The 22,452-nt window shown below is 36.9% G+C and overlaps 1 protein-coding gene and 1 pseudogene across 1 annotated transcript; one reads left to right on the top strand and one right to left on the bottom strand.

Moving 5' to 3' along the window:
* Positions 1 to 925, bottom strand: part of LOC121994588 — a 74,230-nt pseudogene extending 73,305 nt beyond the window's left edge.
* A 7,503-nt stretch (positions 926 to 8,428) lies between these two features.
* On the top strand, positions 8,429 to 10,058 carry LOC121995730 (UDP-glycosyltransferase 75C1-like). Its single transcript, XM_042549492.1, has one exon. It carries the CDS (start codon positions 8,535 to 8,537, stop codon positions 9,912 to 9,914), a length of 1,380 nt encoding a protein of 459 aa, XP_042405426.1. The 5' UTR covers positions 8,429 to 8,534; the 3' UTR covers positions 9,915 to 10,058.
* Positions 10,059 to 22,452: the final 12,394 nt, after the last annotated feature.

The raw sequence follows: 22,452 nt of genomic DNA, 5'->3' as shown, positions 1-22,452 counted from the left end.
TCAAAAAATTTTCAAGCTTTAATGCCACCAGAAAATGCATATATTAATTGACAGAAATGCTAATCTTAAAAGAGGTAGATTTATAGAATGAAGCACATACGCGAGCCTTGATGAACTCCTCGATCCGACCGTTTGCAAAACACCCAAGGAGCAACGGTCCCTGCCCATGCCGCGACATACACTCGAACATCCGGATCTCGTTCTCACGATCGAGGAAGACGTCCACCCCCTCACCGTAAATCTAAACCAGCACCTTCCTCGAGACGCCGTCCTTGGACACGGTTGGGCAGTTAACCTGGTACACTTCGTTCGTCATCGCCCCCTTGAGCTGCACCACCTCCAATGCTCGGGAATCCGCAACATCACTCCATTTCGACGCCAACTCATATAGGATCTTCTTCGCTTCTTTAGGAATCCTCTTGGCGACCTCGATTGGTTCAGATACTTCAACTGTTCTAATCTTTGTCTACCTCGGAAACTCAAGAGCGACACAAAAAAGGGGTAAACTTGGGTTAATTCTATCGTAGAAGTATCAAACTTTGCGAGAAAAATTGATCCATTATAGAATACTCTTAAGTGCGATGGGAACCCTAAATCAGAGGAGACCAAAAGAAGGATTTCTATGCTACTATGACTCAAACAAGGTGTTGGAAAGATAACAAGCACCCTAAAATGGCAGATGGCGGATAAGATCCAAAGCGAAGGAATGCAAAAATGGAATGGATCTCCGGAAAAGAAGAAATCGGCTGAAGCGTAGGAGTTTGAAGAGTTCGCGTTAGTACCAAAGAATTCGTGTAGTTGAATGCGCACAGGAGGACACGCGCGCCATCGACAAAGGTTGAATCGACGGGGTGGCAATAGCGAACACGCGCCAACTACAAATGGGGAGGGTTGACGAAGGCAGGCGCAACTTCACACAAGCCATGATGTTCTCTTAAAGGATGAATATTCAATGTCGATGCTTGTCCTACCCAGGGTTGAGCTTCGCTGGGCTCGAGTCCAATGCAGCGCACCAACCAAGCCTAGTAAATTTTAGATTTCTATATTCAAACTCAAATTTAGGAGTCTAGTAATTTTTAGACTTTCAGCCCAGTAGAAGCCCAGCAACCCAACATCCTAATAATTTTTAAACCTATATATTAAGCCCAAATTTAAAAAGGACTTTCCTTTGTTTGTCGTTCGACTAGGAGCAAACCACAGAAAGCACAATCATAAAACATCAACAACCTAGGGTAGTTATAGATCTTGGCTATGCCATTAGTCATGGTTCATCGTTCTATTCATCGATCTAAACAAATTGGATCGGGCGTCTCAGTTTAGAGCTCACCAGTTCTGATTTGGACTAGTCCAAATGAGAATTACAGTCAAAAGTTGTCAGCAAATCATGATGTTTAGACTATGAAAATCAATTTGGCCCATTATAGTTGTAGAACTCCCATAATTTAATCATTTATATGTTACCTCTAAATCTTTGTTAAATTGTAACTGATGCGGGAGATAATGAGCATAATTAGAGGTGCCACGTGATCAAGAGGTCGATAGTCTTGTTGAGATGGTGGTCAGAGATTCTTCTTGATTCCGGAAGGTCCCGGCTTCGAGTCGCTCCTTGACTTCCTGTCACGTCGGCTCCGAGTCGCTTCTTGATTTCCTACGCTAGCTATCCACAAGATACACATGTGAAAACATAATCATAGATTAAATACTTTGTTTAAGAAATATACCTGCCTGATGACGTGTAGAGGAAACGACATCAACTAACAAACTTTACCAAGTTTGTCTCTATTCATATCAACGCCAAGATACCTTCAAGACAACTCTGTAAGCAACAAACTGTGTCTCCGCTTCGATACTATCCAAAGGAAGGAGAGGACTTCCTTTCAAGAGATGAAGCTGGCAGCACAACCTCTATCGGACTTCATCTCCCCTCTATAAAGCAACCCGATGACACAAAGAGGAAGTTCGACCACCTGTTGGTTGAATGAAGAGGGGAGATGAAGTTGGCAGCACAACCTTTATAGCCTGCGGTGCTCCAAGAGATCCGACCACCTCTTGGCTGGAGGAAGAAGGAAGGTCGTTTAAGGAAAAAGGAAGGAGGTGTTGGTTGCTACTCGGAAAACCTAGAGGTTCCACTGTACAAAAATTTTGTACAAAGGTCTGAACCTTTTCCTAGCTACCATGTGTTCTTTTAAATTAAATTTTGGATCGCTTGCGGAACTTAACACGTTTGATCCAAAACTTAATCTATTTGTTCTTTTAGGTTTTGACTTGGATCTCCTGCGGAACTTAACACGTTCGACCCAAGTCTCCTTAAGTTATTAATTCCATTAAATATTAATTTCCATAAAAGGTTCCCAGTACTGACGTGGCGAGGCACATGGCCTTCTTGGATATGGGAGCAACCACCACCGACTAGACAAAACCTTTAATAGAAAGCTAATATTTAATTTCCTAAAATAACTTTAGGTTAACCAAAGAGAACAATCAAATCACAAGGAAAAGAAAGAAAACAAAAGAACACAACATCGAAAAACATATTCGAAATACTAGATCGTAAGCCTCTTGTATTTGGTATTATTTCCATAAATAACTAGCATGATGCGGAAATAAAAATTACTAGTTATACCTTGTAGAAAAACCTCTTGATCTTCTACCGTATTCCTCTTCTAATCTCGGACGTTGTGTGGGCAACGATCTACCAAGATGAGAAACCACCAACCACCTTCTTCTCCTCCAAGCAAGGTTCGGCCACAAAGGAAGAACTTTACCAAAGAAGAAAATCAAAATACTAACCAAGCTCCAAGAGATGCTAGCTTTCTCTCCTTCTTCTTCTTCTTCTCCAAGTAGTATCCGGCCACCACAAGAACTCCAAGAGAGATGAAGTATTCGGCCACCACAAGAGGAAGAGAGGGAGAGGGTAATGGCCGGCCACAACACCAAGGAAAAAGGGAGAGAAAACAATAGAAGTTGTGTCTCATGAAGGCACCCCTACCCCTTCTTTTATATTCCTTGGCCTACGCAAATTAGGAAATTTATTTACAATAAAATTTCCTTAATTTCCTTGACATGATTTATTTGAGAAAAATAAAATAAAATTTCCCAAATAAACTCTAATGGCCGGTCACATCAAGAGGAAGCAAATTGGACAAGTTTCAATCGACAATTAAAACTTTCCTTATTTGTTTCCGGAAATTTTAAAAAATAAAATTTCTCTTTAAAAATCTTTTCATGGTTAATAAAAGGAAATATCTATAATTTTAATTTTATTAACATGTGAATAATTTTAAAGAGAAAATAAAAAATCTCTCCAATCTACAAATAAGGAAAGAGATCTAATCTCTTTCTTTAATATTTTGTAAATCTTTTACAAGAGAGATATTTTAATTTTAATTCTCTTTAAATTATATCTACCACATAATAATAAAAATTAAAATTAAATTTCTTTTTTAATTTATTTTGGCCGGCCCTACTAGCTTGGGTTCAAGCTAGGGCCACCCAATTATATACCTAGGCCGGCCCTAGCTTGTTCCCCTAGCTTGGCGGCCCCCTATTGGTGGGTATAGAAGGTGGGTATAGGTGGGTATAGAACTCTATAAATAAGAGACTACGATAGGGACCGAGAGGAGGAATTGGTTTTGGTCTCCGATAAAATTGTTCGCTTCGAACACACAACTTAATTTTATCAATGATAATTCATTCCACTAGAGAACTATCATTGAACTACCGCACCAATCCCAAATTACATTTTGGGCTCCTTCTTATTATGAGTGTGTTAGTCTCCTGTGTTTGATATCGAATGTCCACTAATTAAGTGAGTTACCGACAACTCATTTAATTAATATCTAAGTCCAAGAGTAGTACCACTCAACCTTATTGTCATGTCGGACTAAGTCCACTTGCAGGGTTTAACATGACAATCTTTATGAGCTCCTCTTGAGGACATTATCAACCTAGTATCTCTAGGACACAGTTTCCTTCTATAATCAACAACACACACTATAAGTGATATCATTTCCCAACTTATCGGGTTTATTGATTCATCGAACTAAATCTCACCCATTGATAAATTAAAGAAATAAATATCAAATATATGTGCTTGTTATTATATTAGGATTAAGAGCACACACTTCCATAATAACTGAGGTCTTTGTTCCTTTATAAAGTCAGTATAAAAGAAACGACCTCAAATGGTCCTACTCAATACACTCTGAGTGTACTAGTGTAATTATATAGTCAAGATAAACTAATACCTAATTACACTACGACCTTCTAATGGTTTGTTCCTTTTCCATTTTGGTCGTGAGCTACTGTTTATAATTTATAAGGTACTGATAACATCATCTTCTGTATGTGACACCACATGCTATGTTATCTACAATATAAATTAAATGAACAACTACAAACAAATGTAGACAATTAGACCAAATGTGATTCTTTATTCATAATAAATGTTTACAAAGCTTAGGCTTTCAGTATACATTCCAACAAGAGGTCCGACCACACCTTAGTTGGGGCTTGCTTGAACACAAGAAGAGGGAGAGGAGAAGAGGTGAGGGAGAGCCCACATCACAATTAGGTTCTTTCAATGAATAATAATTTCTTCTCCTCATGGAGGGATATATATATATATACAATGACTTGGGAAGAAAGTCATAACCCAAGCCCAAACCTAATATCAGCCCACATCATATGTGTTTGTTCAATCCATTAGCAATAAACATGGTTTAATAAACCAAACCAATTTGAATTTATAACTAAATTAAACCAATTTGATTTATTACTAAATCATAATGGATCCAACTCGCCTATAAGAGGCGTGGACCACCATCGCTTCTAGCACAATAAATAATTTTCATATTTACCCTTCATTTGATCCTATCAAATCCAATTTCTTTCGATCTGAGAATCCTATTCTCAAACTTATTTTACGTCTTTTAAATATATTCGTAGTGCATGTGACTGGAAGGAAACCTAGTTTACGTCTTTACCCTTATCATTGTGGATGTATGCTTTGAAAAATGCTATGTACTTGTTAAATAGGGTTCCTAGTAAGGCAGTTCTAAAAACTCCTTTTAAACTGTGGACTGGAAGAAAACCTAGTTTAAGGCACCTACATATTTGGAGTTTCTCAACAGAAGTAAGAATTTATAATCCACATCAAAAGAAATTAGACTTAAGAACAACCAGTGGATGTTTATTGGTTATCCAAAAAAGTCTAAGAGTATAGATTTTATTGTCCTATTCATTCTACGAAAATTGTTGAAACTGGGAATGCTAGGTTCATTGAGAATGGTGAAACTAGTGGGAGTGTTAAACCACGTGATGTGAAAATTCAAGAAGGTTAGGGTACAAATACCTTTGCCCATAACTTCTTCTCAAGTTGTTGTTCCTATAGTTGTTGAACATTTTGACAACCTACAAGAACAATAAGTGAATGATCAAAACTCCATGATGTTGTTCGCAATGAACCTAATATTGATGAACCACAAGCAATAACATTAAGAAGACTTGAAAGGAAAAGAAGATCAACTATTCTGAATGATTATGTGGTTTATCTACAAGAGTCAGAATTTGACTTAAGTATTGATGAAGATCCAGTTTCATTTTCACAAGCCATGGAAAGTGTTAATTCTTCCAAGTGGTTCAATGCCATGATTGAAGAATTGAAATCAATGGATCACAATAAAGTTTGGGATCTTATTGAATTTCCTAAAGGATCAAAGACAATTAGATGTAAATAGGTCTTTAAGACCAAACATGACTCTAATGGTAATATCGAACGATATAAGGCTAGACTTGTTGCCAAATATTTTGCTCAGAAAGATGGTGTCAACTATAAAGAGACCTTTTCTCCTGTCTCAAAAAAGGACTCACTAAGAATTATTATGGCAATGGTGTCTCATTATGATTTAGAGCTACATCAAATGGATGTGAAAACTACCTTTTTGAATAGAGATTTAGATGAAGTGGTTTATATAGACCAACCTAAGGGGTTTTCAATTAAAGGAAAAAGACACATGGTGTGTAAGCTTAAGAAGTCAATATATGAACTTAAACAAGCTTCTCGACAATGATATCTTAAGTTCAATGATACTATAGTTTCCTTTGGATTTAATGAAAATACCGTAGATTGGTGTATATATCTAAAGGTAAGCGGGGGTAAGTTTATTTTTCTGATTCTATATGTTGATGATATCTTGCTTGCTGCTAATGATCTTGGTTTATTACATGAGACCAAGAAATTTCTCCTGGAGAACTTTGAAATGAAGGATATGGGTGAGGCATCCTTTGTGATAGGAATTGAAGTATTCCGTGATAGATCACAAGGAATGTTAGGGTTGTCTCAAAAATCACATATTACTAAAGTTCTAAAGAGATTTAGGATGGAAAAATGTTCTTCAAGTATTGTATAAATTCATAAAGGTGATAAATTGAGCCTTATGCAATGCCCAAAGAATAAATTGGAACTGAAATAAATGGAACAAATTCCTTATGCATCTATCGTTGGAAGCTTAATGTATGCTCAAACTTGTACCAGACCAGACATTAGTTTTGCTGTTGGAATGCTGGGTAGGTATCAAAGTAATCCAGGATTAGATCATTGGAAAGCTGCAAAGAAAGTTTTGCGATATTTACAAGGGACAGAGAAAATACACCAGGATTCAAATTTTACTGGATGCTTGGATTTTAGAAAATCCACATTTGGCTATTTGTTCCTATTTGCTAGAGGAGCAATTTCATGGAAGAGTGCGAAGTAGTTAATCATTGTTGCTTCAACTATGGAAGCTGAGTTTGTGGCATGCTTTGAGGCCACCATTCATGGATTATGGTTGCGAAACTTCATTTTAGGACTTGAAATAGTCGACAGTATTGCTAAGCCGTTGAAAATTTATTATGATAATGCCGCAACAGTCTTCTTTTCTAAGAACGACAAATATTCAAAATGTGCTAAGCACATGGAAATAAAATACTTTACCGTTAAAGAAGAAGTTAAGAAACAAAGAGTGTCAATTGAGCACATTAGCATCAACCTTATGATTGCGGATCCATTAACTAAAAGATTGTCACCAAAGATATTTAATGAACATGTCATAAGGATGGGCATTATGGAAAATTGTTAGTGACTCCATAATTAAATTTATGCACTTTTGTATTTAACTCTTAGCTCTTTGAATGTTGTTTTTGATACATTAATGCATCCTATTTTTCTATGTTAGTGTATATACATGAATGAATTATACAATTATTAACAGAATTTGTCTCTAATAAGAATATTTTGAATGGACCACCATGTTATGTCTCATTTTAGTTCATGTTAAGTATAGAACTAATATTGTAATACATGAAAAGAAGTATATCAAACTAATGATGTATAACTACCATGATCCTTACTAGTTTTTGTTTAATGATGATTTATGATTAACCAATTTATGTTTTGTACATTGAAGTGTATAAAGTCATATGTGCCAAGTGGGAGAATGTTATAAATAATATTTTATTTCTTATTAATGTCACACACGTATGATGATCATGTTCTTTGATTTTATTGTAATTAAATAACCACAATTATAATTAGTGGCTACATTCATATTAGTCAATGAAAAGACAATTCTCTTCGTATTCATGAAAATGAATGTAAAGGAAGATAAAAGATCATTCTCATATTTATGCATTATGGGAATGAATGAATGGAATTAAGAGACAATTGAATGTATACATTGATAAAATATGTAGATGAAAGGTTACATAATGATCTTCCCTCTACCTTATATATAGGCCTTTGCTTCATCAAAGAGACCAATGAAAATAGAGAAGTCAAGAGGGAGAAACATAATTATCTAAGGGGTTCTAGTTTCTTTATAATTGAAGGTCATCATGAGTCAAGGTATATTTTTAAGTATTGTAAAAATTATCTAGTTGAAAATCTTAGGTATTAAGGAATATACAATAACTTAATTTATATATGCATATACTAAATTATGGAGATATACGTTAGACTTACAAATAAAATTAAATATCTTTAATAATACTTTTTTTAAAAAAATTATTAGCATCTAATGGTTTCCGGACCTCAGGAATGATTGAGATGGTTCTAACATAACTTAAGCTGATTTTCAACCAATACATAATACTCTGAGTTGTCTCATCTCTCCCTGCCTGAGCTACTCCAATGCCCATGATTTACCCTTTTCAAGAAAAATGTGAAACCGTCTGGAGGGACCACAGAAAAGTTGTCCATAGTAGCCAGCGATATACCAGAAGATGACGTGTTCGCGTTATTATGGATTATGCCTAGTTTTTAAATTCATCCATTGCCACATAATTCAGAAGATACTATTTCTTATTTATTATTATTATTTCTGGCTGATACGCCCCTAAATTCTACAACAGCCCCTTTTTTAATTTATTTATTTTTATGCTTTGAAAAACTGGCTATATGTCTTCCTCACCACTCATCGAACGGGGGTTCAGCAAACTGTGAAGCGATAAAACCATCAGCTGAGCTCCTGCGCGGATCGTTGTTATTGTCCCCGTCAATGGAGTTGAAGCGGCGGCAGCACTACTTGGTGGCAACCTTCCCCTTCCAGGGCCACATCAATCCCGCCCTCCACCTCGCCAAGCACCTTGCCAGCGTCGCCCCCGACGCCCACGTCACGTTCTCCACCTCGCTCTCCGCCCACCGCCGCATGTTCCCCTCCTCCCCTGACTCACACTCCGACGATCTCCTCACCTACGCCCCTTACTCCGACGGCTTCGACGACGGCGACACCGGCGGCGTCCTAGGATTCAACCGCTACATGGTCGAGTTCAAGGCCTCCGGCTCCCGCACCTTCTCCCGACTCATTGCCGACCTTGCCGCCGACGGACGCCCTGTTTCCTGCATCCTCTACACCATGCTCCTCCCATGGGCCGCCGATGTAGCCCGGGACCACGGCATACCCTCCTTCCACTACTGGATCCAGCCGGCCGCCATCTTTGCCATCTACTATCACTACTTCCACGGCTACGGCGCCCTTGTCGACGCCCACCGCGAGGACCCTAGCTTTGTTGTCACCCTCCCGGGCCTTCCTCCGCTTCAGATCCGCGACCTCCCCTCGTTCCTCACCGCGCCAGCTGACCACCCGCTTAAATCCGTCCTCAGGACGCTGCGCGAGGGTTTCGCGGTGCTGGACTGGGAGAGGAACGCGCCGTCTTTGTTACGGCCGAGGATCCTCGTCAACACGTTCGACGAGCTGGAGCCTAGGGCTATCGCGGCGGTGCCGGAGGTCGAGATTCTCACCATCGGACCGCTCATCCCCTCGTGGTCGTCTTCCGGCGGCGACATGTTCAAGGCGGACGATAAGGGGTACGGAGAGTGGCTGGACGCGAAGCCGGAGCGGTCGGTGGTGTACGTGTCCTTCGGGAGTTTGCATCGCTGCTCTGCGCTGGAGCTAGAGAAGCTGGCGGCGGGTCTGGAGGCTACTGGGCGGCCGTACCTGTGGGTAGTGCGGAAGGACGACCGGGAGGCTGCGGGGTTGGAGCTGGAGGGGCCGCGGGGAATGGTGGTGGAGTGGTGCGCGCAGGTGCGGGTGCTGTCGCACGCGGCGGTGGGGTGCTTCGTGACGCACTGCGGGTGGAACTCGACGCTGGAGAGCTTGGCTTGCGGAGTGCCGACCGTGGGCGTGCCGCGGCTGTCGGACCAGTTGCCGAACGCGAAGATGGCGAAAGATGAATGGGGGACAGGGGTCACGGCGGAGATCGGAGCCGACGGGGTGGTATCGGCCGAGGAGCTTAGGCGATCGGTGGAGGCGGTGATGGGGGAAGAGAGCGGCGAGGGGATGCGAAAGCGAGCGCGGGAGTGGAAGGAGAGAGCTAGGGTGGCAGTGAGCGAAGGAGGGTCGTCCGATCGAAATCTGAGGGCGTTTCTTGGTATCTAACTCTAAGAGATGACGTTGATGTTGATGCTAATAAAATTATTGTTATTTTGATAAAAAAAACAATAATAATAATTAATATTATTGTTATTAGTTGTAATTCTAAATATCATATATTTATTGAGTAATTTATCAATCAAAGATATTTTTCCACACAATGGAAATTATTTCTCTTTTATCATTAGAATTAGTGCAGAATTTGTCGTCATGGATGAAGTCAGTTCAATTGGAGTTTAGTTAACAGAACTTATTCATGCGAATAGTGAGGAAACAACTTTCTCCCGACCGTGCTCGACCATAAAAGATATTTTTTCTGTGAAAAACAACTTTTTTCCCAAAAAGATATTTTGTCCGTTTCCAGCTATCATAATAACACGGGAGAACAATTCTCTCTCAGAAGGCTTGTTGTCTCCTTCAATTTAAAGTCTAGTAATAAGTTTTTTTATATTTATCTTCTTCTATTTATGTTTTAAATAGTTTTAAAGTTTTTTCAACTGGGAGATAATTTTTTATAGATAGTAGTCACTTAGAAAATTTTACTTAAAATCATATTTTCTAAATGAATCTCGGATCATTTGAAACTTTTTGAATTTCGCTGATCAATATTTTAAAATCAATCATCTTATAGTCCAAAAATCAGTTCACTATAAATTTCTTAGCTCTTGTATCATCCATTTTATACTTTTTGATCAGAAACTCTCATGACTCTTTTATAGTGCTTGAAACTAAATTGTCTTAATCAAGAGGATTTATTTGCTTAATTCAGATTTAGTTAGTATTGATTAATTTAAATAGATAGATTTAGTTAAATTTAATTAATTAAGTTTATGAAATTTGGATTCATCAATTAAATAATTGACGGATATAAATTTTTATTATCTTACTATTTTATTAAAAATCTCTCTCCTTTACTAACTAATTTTAGTGAAGCCTAAAATACATTTACGTTAATGCCCTTTTTTCTATTTACACTAAAAATAATTCTAAAATTTATTAGTAATTCCACAAGCGAAACAATCAGTGCTCTAGAGTTCGAGACTCAGTTACAGCGTATTATTATGAATTTTTCTCATCATTAATTTTCTCTGGTTGTTTTATATTAAAAAATTTAGTTCTCTTTAGTCCCATATCTTAGAATTGATAATACTATTATCAAAGACGGTTCTATAAATATTTTAGACAGACGATATTAAAAAATATACTTTTATTAATGTTTTTTACTAAGACAACTATAATTAATTATTGGTTTATAAGAGTGACACTATAAAATCCAAACAATTCGAATTTTCAAAGACCTAAATATTTTATATATTATTATATTACACACGTAACTAAAAATTTATATCGATCACACTAGTGTATATAAAAATTTATATAAGTTAGTATGTATAAGTTAGTATGTATATGAAAATTTATATAACTGTAACAGATGTTGTTGATGCTAATAAAATTATTGTTATTTTGATAAAAAAACAATAATAATGATTAATATTAATGTTATTAGTTGTAATTCTAAATATCATATTTATTGAGTAATTTATCAATCAAAGATATTTTTCCACCTATAAAGTGGGTACTATAAAACTAAGTGTCCTAATTTGACTAAGAAGAAGGGTCATTGACACTTAAGGGCAAGGAGAAGCCTAAGAAAGTTGGCCCCGTTGTACAAAAAGGCAAGAAGCACATTGTGTACTTTTCTTGCAACCAAAAGGGGCATTATCGGAGTCAATGTCCTAAGGAGAGGAAACCAACAAAGGTCAAAGGAGGAAGCTCAAGTCAAGGAGGAGTTTTCTAGAATAACCTTAAGGTATCATTAGTTAATGGTATTTCTTTTATTCATGATAAAAATCTTGCTAGGTCTAATATCTATCATTTTAATATTATTTATCATGAAAATAGTAAGTATGATAGGTTTAAGGAAAAATATTATAGCATATCATGCTAAGACTACCTCATCTAAGGGTAGGAAGGTAGATAATAATTTAGGCAAAAATTCTAAGGACTTTAGATATATGTCTAAAAATAAAAGTGTCCAATGCAATTAAAAAAAATCAAAATCAAAATCAAAATCAAAATCAAAAGATTTAAGGATGGAAAACCAAGCCTTAAGATCAAGACTTGACAAATTAAAAAAGGCCCTAAAAGGAATGGGAAAATATTTTTAAGGGGTCAAATGAGCATAATTTAGGAGGAGATAAGCAAGAGTCACTCAATGACCATAGAGGTTTAGAATACAAACCTAAAGTCAAGAAGGATGTGACTTCACACCATAGAGTTCCATATAATTATGGAACCAATCCTAGGTATATGAATCAAATCAAGGTGATAAGGGAAGTTATTTCTAGAAGTAACTTTGAAAAAGACCAACATGACTAAGGCTTTTAAGAAGTCTAAGAAAGTTACCAAGAAGGTCACAAGGAAAGTTATCCCTAGAGTTGACCGTAAGGAGTCTAGTGTGACCAAGGCTTTTAAGAAGCCTAGGAAGGTCATTAGAAAGATATTAAAGGAAATTATCTCTAATGAGTACCTAAAGTACCCAAGGAGCACCAATAGATTTTGACTTCCTAAAAGTGCGTTCTCTATACACAAAATGGATTTAGAGAGGGTCGACTCTAATTTGAAGGGTAGTTAACCCAACCTTGATGAAGTTAATACTCTAAAGACAGTTTCAAGGTAATTGTTACTCCTTGAAAATGAGTTGATATTTACTCTTTGAAAGAGAAAAATATTCCAAAATTTAAATATTTTGACCTAATTAATTTAGCACAATTAGGATAGAGGTCAAAGAAATGCCAAGTTAGAATTTTGGTAATTTCTTTAGGAGATTGGGCAACTAAGGATTATTTTTGAAATTTAGTGATTAGTTAGTGATATTTAGATAGATAATCTAACTATTTCTTTTATGCTAAAATTGTCATGATTGTTTTCCCTCTCACATGTCATGCTATCATGACATCATATTTGATATTCATTATGAAAATGCCATGATATTTTTGATACATCTCATTCATACATGCATTATTTCATTTATGATACATTTAGAGTGTATTTTTGAAAAATATGCATTTGATATATGCCATAATAATTTTCACGCATTAGTTTAAATTTCTTGTAATTAAGGACAATGAAGTTGATTATCTAGTGACATCGTAGGTGGATGATCAAAACGTAAAATACCTAGTTAAAAATGCATGATCTCTTAGATTAGGGAAAATCAATATCTACATCTCACAAAGACTATAAGTTGACTTGTATATGTCTTGATACACATTAGATAAAATTGAGCAGTGGTCTAGAGAATGCTTGCTTGTACAGTTGATCTCCGATCAGGGTGTACATATGAGCTCTTCTCCTGACTAGCCTGACTTTTTCTGGAACAACCGGCAAGACACTCTGTTGAAGATAACTGATCATCGGGGCCCTCCAGTCGATCGTCTCTTTAATATTGTTCTACAAGTCTATTTAGGCTATTAAGAAGGTCTGGGCTATCGACCTGTCCAACACTCAAGTGGTCAAAGAGCTGGCCATTTTAGCCAGTTCATAGGCCCTTTGGTTATTTGCCCGAGGAATCTTAGTCATCGTGACCTCCTTGAAGTCCTCATTTTCTCATATGCTTCTTGGTATACTTGCAACCTATCATTGTTGACCTCGAAGTTGTCTACCACTTGTTATGCTACAAGCTGAGAATCCGAATATACAATGACCCGGGTAGCCCCGACATGTCGAGCTCCTTACAACCCTACCAATAAAGCCTTATATTCTGCTTCATTATTGGTGGCTCTGAAATTCAATTAGATGACTAACTACAAGATATCCTCTTGAGGGGATATCAAAAGAATCCCCACTCCGCTTCCCTGCTGAGTGGATGACCCGTCTACATAAAGCTTCAAAGTTTCTTCAGAATCCGCCTAATGAATCTCCATCAGAAAATCAATCAGGGCTTGAGTTTTAATTGTCGTGCGGGGTTGGTACTGTATGTCATACTCCCCTAGCTCGGTTGCCCATTTGATGAGCCGTCCTGCCACCTCCACGTTAGTGAGAGCCTTACCCATGGTGCTATTGGTCAGGACTGAAATGGGATGTGCCAGGAAATAGGGTCTCAAGCGGAGAGCCATGAGTACCAATCCATAGACTAACTTTTCCAGGTCCGTGTATCGAGACTCGGCCCCTTTCAATAAGTGGCTGAAAAAGTACACCGGTCACTGTACATCATCTTGCTCTTTTACTAACACCGCCCCCACGACCTCAGGGGTGGATGATAGATAGACCCAGAGCGGTTCCCCCACCACGGGTTTAAACAGGGTAGGTAGAGCTTCCAAGTCCTTCTTTAAGTATTCAAAGGCCTGATTGCATTTTTTATCCCATTGAAACTTGGCCGCTCTTCTGAGCACTTTAAAGAAGGGTAGCGCTCGATCGGACAACTGGGATATGAACCTGGGCAACGCAGTTATCCTGCCTACTAGCTTCTGGGCTTCCTTCAGGTTTTGAGGGGCCTTCATGTCTTGAAGTACTCGAACCTTCTCAGGGTTGGCTTCGATTCCTCGCTCAGTAACGAGATTTCTCAAAAACTTTCCTCCTCAAGCCCCAAACAAGTACTTCAACGGATTCAATTTCAATCCATATTACCACAATGTGCTACAAGTCTCTTCAATGTCAGCAATCAGATTAACGACTAGAGTGGACTTAATGAGTATGTCATCCACATAAACCTCCACATTATGACCTATCTGCTCTCTGAAGATCTTATCCATCATTCTTTGATAGGTCGCCCTTGTATTCCTTAGTCCAAAGGGCATAACAGTATAACAAAAGGTGTTAGAGCAATTTGAGTACCCTAGGTTTTGATGTTTAGACAAAGGTTTAAGTTAGGCTTATTGTTATATTTGATATGCATTGTGAGTGTGCATGCTATAGGTACAACAAGGAAAGTCCAAGGTGTTGGAATGTATACTAAAAGCCTAGCTTTTGTAAACATTTATTTTGAAATAAAGAATCACATTGGTCAAAAATATCTATATTTATGTTAAGTGTAGTTGTTTAATTAATTTATATCGTAGATAACATGGTGTGTAGTGTCACGCACAGAAGATCATGTTATCAGTTCTTTATAAATTATAAACAGTTGCTCACGACTAAGATGGAAAGGAACAAACCGTCGGTAAAGTCGTAGTGTGATTAAGGATTAGTTTATCTTGACTAAAAACTTATATTAGTACACTCTAAGTGTATTGAGTAGGACTATTTTAGGTAAGTTCTTTTTATACTGACTTGATAAAAGAACTAGATCTTAGTTATTGTGCAAGTGTGTGCTCTTAATCCTAATATAATAACAAACACATATATTTAGTATTTATTTCTTTGACTTATCAATGGGTGAGATTTAGCTCGATAAATCAATAAGTCCGATAAGTTGGGAAATGATATTACTTATAGTGTGTGTTGTTGATTATAGAAGGAAACTGTGTCCTAGTAATCTAGGTTGAGAATGGCCCCAAGAGGAGCTCATAAGGATTGTCATGTTAAACCTTGCAAGTGAACTTAGTCCGATATGACGATGAGGTTGAGTGGTACTACTCTTGAACTAAGATATTAATTAAGTGAGTTGTCAGTAACTCATTTAATTAATGGACATTCGACATCTTAAACACAGGGAGACTAACACACTCATAATAAGAAGGATCCCAAAATGTAATTTGAGATTGGTGCGATAGTTCAATAATAATTCTTTAGTGGTATGAATTATTATTGATGAATTTAAGTTGTGTGTTCAGGGCGAACACAGGAAGCTTAATTTCATCGGGAGACCAAAACCAATTGCTCCTCTCGATCCCTATCGTAGCCTCTTGTATATAGAGATTTATACTCACCACATACCTACTTCTTACCCACCTTTATACCCATCCTAATGGGGCCGGCCAAACAAGCTTGAAACCCAAGCTTGGGCCGACCAAGTAAATAGGATGAGTTGAGTTGGTGTGGCTGGCCCTAGCTTGAACCCAAGCTTGATGTGGCCGGCCACATCATATTAAAAGAGATTTTATTTTTAATCTTTTCTTAATGTGGATATCATGGTTTTAAAAGAAAAGTTAAAATTTAAAATTTTCCTTTTATAGTATCTACAAAAGATTAAGAAAAGTTTTGAAATCTTTCCTTATTTGTAAATTGAAAGGAGATTTTAATTTTGATAAAACTTTCCTTTTTGTAACCATATTCATAATTTAAAAAGAAAGTTTTAAAATTAAAAATTTCCTTTTATAAGTTTCTACAAAAAATTAAGAGAAGATTTGATATTTTTCCTTATTTGTAGATTGAAAGGAGTTTTTAATTTTAGAGAAAACTTTCATTTTTGGAAATTATCCACATGTTTAAAAGAAAGATTTTAATTTATAAAATTTCCTTTTATAACCCACCATGAAGGGAAAATTATTGGAGAATTTTTTTATAAATTTCTGGAAACAAATTAGGAAGTTTTAATTCTTGTGTTAATTAAAACTTTCCTTGTTGGAGCTTGTAGGTGGCCGACCATGATGTTTAAGAAAAGGAAATCAATTTTTAAATTAATTAAATTTTCTTTTTCATGGCAAAAGAATTAAGAACGTTTTTATTTAAATTTCCTTATTTGCCAAAACCAAGGATTATAAAAGAGGGGGTAGAGGTGTCTTCATGGCTAACGACTCTATTCTATTTCTTCCTCTCTTTTCCTCCTTGGTGTGGCTGGCCCTAGAGCCTCTTCTCCTTCTCTTCTCTTCCTCCTTTGTGGCCAGCAGCATCAACACAAGAGGAGTCCATGGTGGCCGGTTCTAGCTAGGAGAAGAAGGAGAGAAAGGAGGCTTTGTTTCTAGCATCCCTTGGAGCTTGGTGGTGGTGGCCAAACCTCACATCTCTTGGAGTTTTTGTGGTGGCCGAAACTTGCTTGGAGAAGAAGGGCTTGGGTGGTTCTCATCTCGGAAGATCGTTGCCCACACAACGTCTGAGATTAGAAGAGGAATACGGTAGAAGATCAAGAGGTTATTTACTTACAAAGAAAGGTATAACTAGTAATTATTTTCTGCATCATACTAGTTTTCTTTGTATAGTTATTTTTGAAAATATCAAACACAAGAGGCATATGATTCTAGAGTTTCAAATTTGTAATTCGAGTTTGTGTTTTTATTTTATTTTATTTCTGAATTTGTGATTCGATTGTTCTTTTTGGTTAAACCTAATGTTATTTTAGGAAATTAAATATTGAATTTCTATTAAAGGCTTTGTCGAGGCAGTGGTGGATGATCCCATACCCAAAAAGGCCTAGTGTCTCGCCATGTTTGACTTGGGAGCCGATTTTAGAAATAAATATTTAATTAACTTTGTAACATAGGTTGGACTTGGATCAATAGTGTTAAGTTCCATTTGCGATCTAAGTATAAACCATTCAGAATAGATAAGTTAAATTTGGAATCAATAATGTTAAGTTCCATTTGCGATTCATAATTTAATTTCTAAAGAACACAATAGGTTGTTTAGGAAAGGTTCGACACTTGTATAAAATTTTTGTACAGTGGAATCGGTACGATCTTTCTAGGACCAACCAACAATTGGTATCAGAGCTAGGGTTTGCCTCTGTGTGTTTGGTTTTCAAATAGATTATGCACATGTCATACATAATTTAGGCAGGATAATAGTAAGATGTGCTAACTTTGTGGTTGCAGACTCCAACTATTATGGCATATAGATATTGTGTGTGATTGGACCCTTGGACATGTCAAGGGCATTTTATTGTGTGTGCATGATTGTAATATTAAATACAGCAGGAGCTGTATTAGTTATTAAGATTTTACATTTTTGTTTCGATCTAGATTATATGTACATTCCTTTGTGGAATATAGGATCGATATATGTAAAATTCTATTTTTGTCACGGATCATATCCTTGCGAAGCTTGGTGCTATTGGAGGACCAGAGGCGCAGCAGAAAAGGAAGCTCGATGGACCCGATGACATGGACCCGATGGCGGTGGCTAAAGATGGCAGTAGCCAGGGTTGGAACACACAAAGAACAGTGATGGAAGAAGTCATAATAGTTAAAAAATTAATTTTCATATTTATTGCTTTTATTTACTGTGATATGCATGTGATATATGCTAACATAGGTTAAAATTCCTCACCTTAAATAACTAAGTGGGAGAGGGATTTTTAAATAAATTCCACGGTCTCCATTACTGGTTTGTAAGTGATGCAACAAGCTTACGTGTTGGCTCTGAGTGCCTCCCTCCACAACGGATGGATTTGTTGTGGATCACTAGATCAAATTTCCTTTATGGATGGTTACAGGAAATTATTTAGGAGCGTGTGATCTTCTCCAACTGAAGGGGCATAATCATATTTAATGAACTAAGTATCAAGTAATGATATACACTTAGACGCATTCAATAGTATCCTCCCCAACGGAGTCACTACTATTGTTTTATGGGACCAAAGTAATACCAACTATTAATTTGTCATAAAGTTAGGTAAAATCCTCTCTTACAAATGTTTGAATTAGTATACGTCCACGCTAACGTGACATACAAATGTTGGAGTGTATACTGAAAGCCTAAGCTTTGTAAACATTCATTATGAATAAAGAATCACATTTTGTCAAATTATCTACATTTGTTTGTAGTTGTTCAATTAATTTATATTGAAGATAACATAGCATGTGGTGTCATATGTAGAAGATAATGTTATCAGTACCTTATAAATTATAAACAGTAGCTCACGACCAAAATGGAAAGGAACAAATCATTAGAAGGTCGTAGTGTAATTAGGTATCAGTTTATCTTGACTGTATAATTACACTAGTACACTTAGAGTGTATTGAGTAGGACCATTTGAGGTCGTTTCTTTTATACTGACTTTATAAAGGAACAAAGACCTCAGTTATTATGGAAGTGTGTGCTCTTAATCCTAATATAATAACAAGCATATATATTTGATATTTATTTCTTTAATTTATCAAAGGGTGAGATTTAGTTCGATGAATCAATAAGCCTGATAAGTTGGGAAATGATATCACTTATAGTGTGTGTTGTTGATTATAGAAGGAAACTGTGTCCTAGAGATACTAGGTTGATAATGTCCCCAATAGGAGCTCATAAGGATTGTCATGTTAAACCCTGCAGGTGGACTTAGTCCGACATGACGATAAGGTTGAGTGATACTACTCTTGGACTTAGATATTAATTAAATGAGTTGTCAGTAACTCACTTAATTAGTGGACATTCGATATCTTAAACACAGGGAGACTAACACGCTCATAATAAGAAGGAGCCCAAAAATGTAATTTGGGATTGGTGCGGTAGTTCAATGATAGTTCTCTAGTGGAATGAATTATCATTGATAAAATTAAGTTGTGTGTTCGGGGCAAACGGATGCTTAATTTTATCGGAGACCAAAACCAATTCCTCCTCGGTCCCTATCGTAGACTCTTATTTATAGAGTTCTATACCCACCTATACCCACCTTCTGACAGCCAAGCTAGCTTGGGAAACAAGCTAGGGCGGCCTAGGTATAAGATTGGGTGGTCCCTAGCTGAACCCAAGCTAGTGGGGGCCAAAATAAATTAAAAGGAATTTTAATTTTAATTTTTATTATGTGGAATAAATAATTTATTAAAGAGAATTTAAATTAAAATATCTCTCTTATAAAAGATCTACAAAAGATTAAAGAAAGAGATTAGATCTCTTTCCTTATTTATAGATTGGTGAGATATTTTATTTTCTCTTTAAAATTATTCACATGTTGATAAAATTAAAATTATAGAAATTTCCTTTTATCAACCATGAAGAGATTTTTAAAGAGAAATTTTAATTTTAAAATTTCCGGAAACAAATTAGGAAGTTTTAATTGTTGATTGAAACTTGTCCAATTTGTTCTCCAATGATGTGGCCGGCCAATGTAGATTTAATTGGGAAATTTTATTTTATTTTTCTCAATTAAATCATGTCAAGGAAATTGAGGAAATTTTATTGTAATTAAATTTCCTAATTTTCCTAGGCCAAGGAATATAAAAGAAGGGGTGAGGGTGCCTTCATGAGATACAACATCTATTATTTCTCTCCCTCTTTTGTTCCTTGGTGTGGCCAGCCATCCTCTCCCTCTCTTCCTCTTGTGGTGGCCGAATCTCCCTCTTCCATTGGAGCTCTTGTGGTGGCCGGATACTACTCAAAGAAGAAGAATGAGAGAAAGCTAGCATCTCTTGGAGCTTGGTTAGTGTTTTGATTTTCTTCCTTGGTGAAGCTTCCTCTTTGTTGGCCGAACCTAGCTAGGAGGAGAAGAAGGTGGTTGGTGGTTTCTCATCTCGGAAGATCGTTGCCCACACAACGTCCGAGGTTAGAAGAGGAATACGGTAGAAGATCAAGAGGTTTTTCTACAAGGTATAACTAGTAATTTTTCTTTCCGCATCATGCTAGTTATTTATGGAAATAATACCAAATACAAGAGGCTTACGTTCTAGAATTTCGAATATGTTTTTTCGATGCCGTGTTCTTTTGTTTTTTCTTTTCCTTGTGATTTGATTGTTCTCTTTGGTTAACCTAAAGTTATTTTAAGAAATTAAATATTAGCTTTCTATAAAAGGTTTTGTCTAGTCGGTGGTGGTTGCTCCCATATCCAAGAAGGTCATGTGCCTCGCCACGTCAGTACTGGGAACCAATTATGGAAATTAATATTTAATAGAATTAATAACTTAAGGAGACTTGGGTCGAACGTGTAAAGTTCCGTAGGAGATCCAAGTCAAAACTAAAAGAACAAATAGATTAAGTTTTGGATCAAATGTGTTAAGTTCCGCAGGCGATCCAAAATTTAATTTAAAAGAACACATGGTTGCTAGGAAAAGGTTCAGACCTTTGTACAAAATTTTTGTACAGTGGAACCTATAGGTTTTCCGAGTAGCAACCAACAATTGGTATCAGAGCTAGGGTTTTGCCTCTGTGTATTTGGTATTAGTTTAATTATGCACATGTCATACATAATTTAGGCAGGTTAATAGTAGGATGTGCTAACTTTGTGGATGCAGGATCCAACTATTATGACTTTTAGTTATTATGTGTGTGATTGGACCCTTGGACATGTCAAGGACATTTATATGCGTGTGCATGATTGTATTAAAATACAGCAGGAGCTGTATTTAGTTTTATTAGATTTTATTTTGATCTAGATACATGTACATTCCTTTTATGGAATATAGGATCAAAATGTAAAATTCTATTTATGTCATGGATCGAATCTTGCAAAGCGTGGAACCTTCTAAGGACCAGAGGCGCAGCGGAACTAGGAGCAAGATGGATGCGACAGTAGACCGGTGGCGGTGGCCAAATATGGCAGCAGCTTGGGATGACAACACACGGAGGACAACTAGAGATAAAAGCCATAATAGTTGAAAATTAGATTTTCTATTTATTGCTTTTATATTGTGCTGTGTGTATGTGTTAGTTTACATGCTTAGTAGGCTAGCATAGTTAAAATTCCTCATTTATAAATAACTAAGTGGGAGAGAGATTTTTAAGTAAATCCCATGGTCTCCATTACTGGTTTGTAAGTGATGCAAACAAGCTTGCGCGTTGGCTCTGAGTGCCTTCCTCCATAACGGATGAGCTTGTTTGTGGATCACTAGAACAAACTTCCATTTTTGGATGACTATAGGAAGTTAATTAAGAGCGTGTGATCTTCCCCAACGGAAGGGGCATAATCTTATTAATGGACTTAGTGTCAAGTAATGGTATACACTTAGACACATCTAATAGTATCCTCCCCATCGGAGTCACTGCTATTATTTGTGTGACCAAATAATACCAACTATTAATTTTATTTGTCAAAAAGTTAGGTTGACAAGATAATAAAATTAATGGGTTAAAACCCTCCTTTTACAAATGTTGAATTTGTATACGTCCACACTAACGTGGCATACAAAATTCACGGTGTTATGAGGTGTTGGTTAATTTAAAATAGTATTGTTTGAGGAATCAATATTATTCTAAATTTAGAGTTCGACCAAAAGTTATTTGTGATTCTTAGGATGACTTTCAACCCATCGGTCATACTTCAACAGAATAGACTTCTTGGACCTAATTACATAGATTGGAAAAGGAACCCGGACATTGTTCTTACTGCTGAAAGCTATAAATTTGTCCTGATGCACCCACTCGTGAATCTACCCAAGAGGAGATTGAATATCATAGGAAATGGGTAAGCGATGAGATGGCGCGGTGTTACATTTTGGCTACAATGTCAAATGTATTGCAACATCGCATCAAGATTTACCAACGACCTATGATATCATGAACAATCTCAAGGAACTCTTTAGTCATCGATAGGGCTTCTAGGCAAGAAGCCATGAGAAAGATAATGACCACCATGCAAGAGGGTACTCTGTAAGGGATCATATCCTAAAGATGATGGCTTATCCGAACTACGGATCCTTGGAGGAGAAATTGATGGGAAACCCGGATCGATATGATCCTCCAAACGCTACCTAGAAGTTTTGGAGCTTGAACTATAATATGAATAAAAGGATTTATTCATTAG

Source organism: Zingiber officinale, chromosome 6A, assembly GCF_018446385.1.
Source record: "Zingiber officinale cultivar Zhangliang chromosome 6A, Zo_v1.1, whole genome shotgun sequence".
Classification (NCBI taxonomy): Eukaryota; Viridiplantae; Streptophyta; class Magnoliopsida; order Zingiberales; family Zingiberaceae; genus Zingiber; species Zingiber officinale.
Note: the sequence above shows the minus strand (reverse complement) of the source record. Positions and strands in the feature narration are given on the sequence as shown.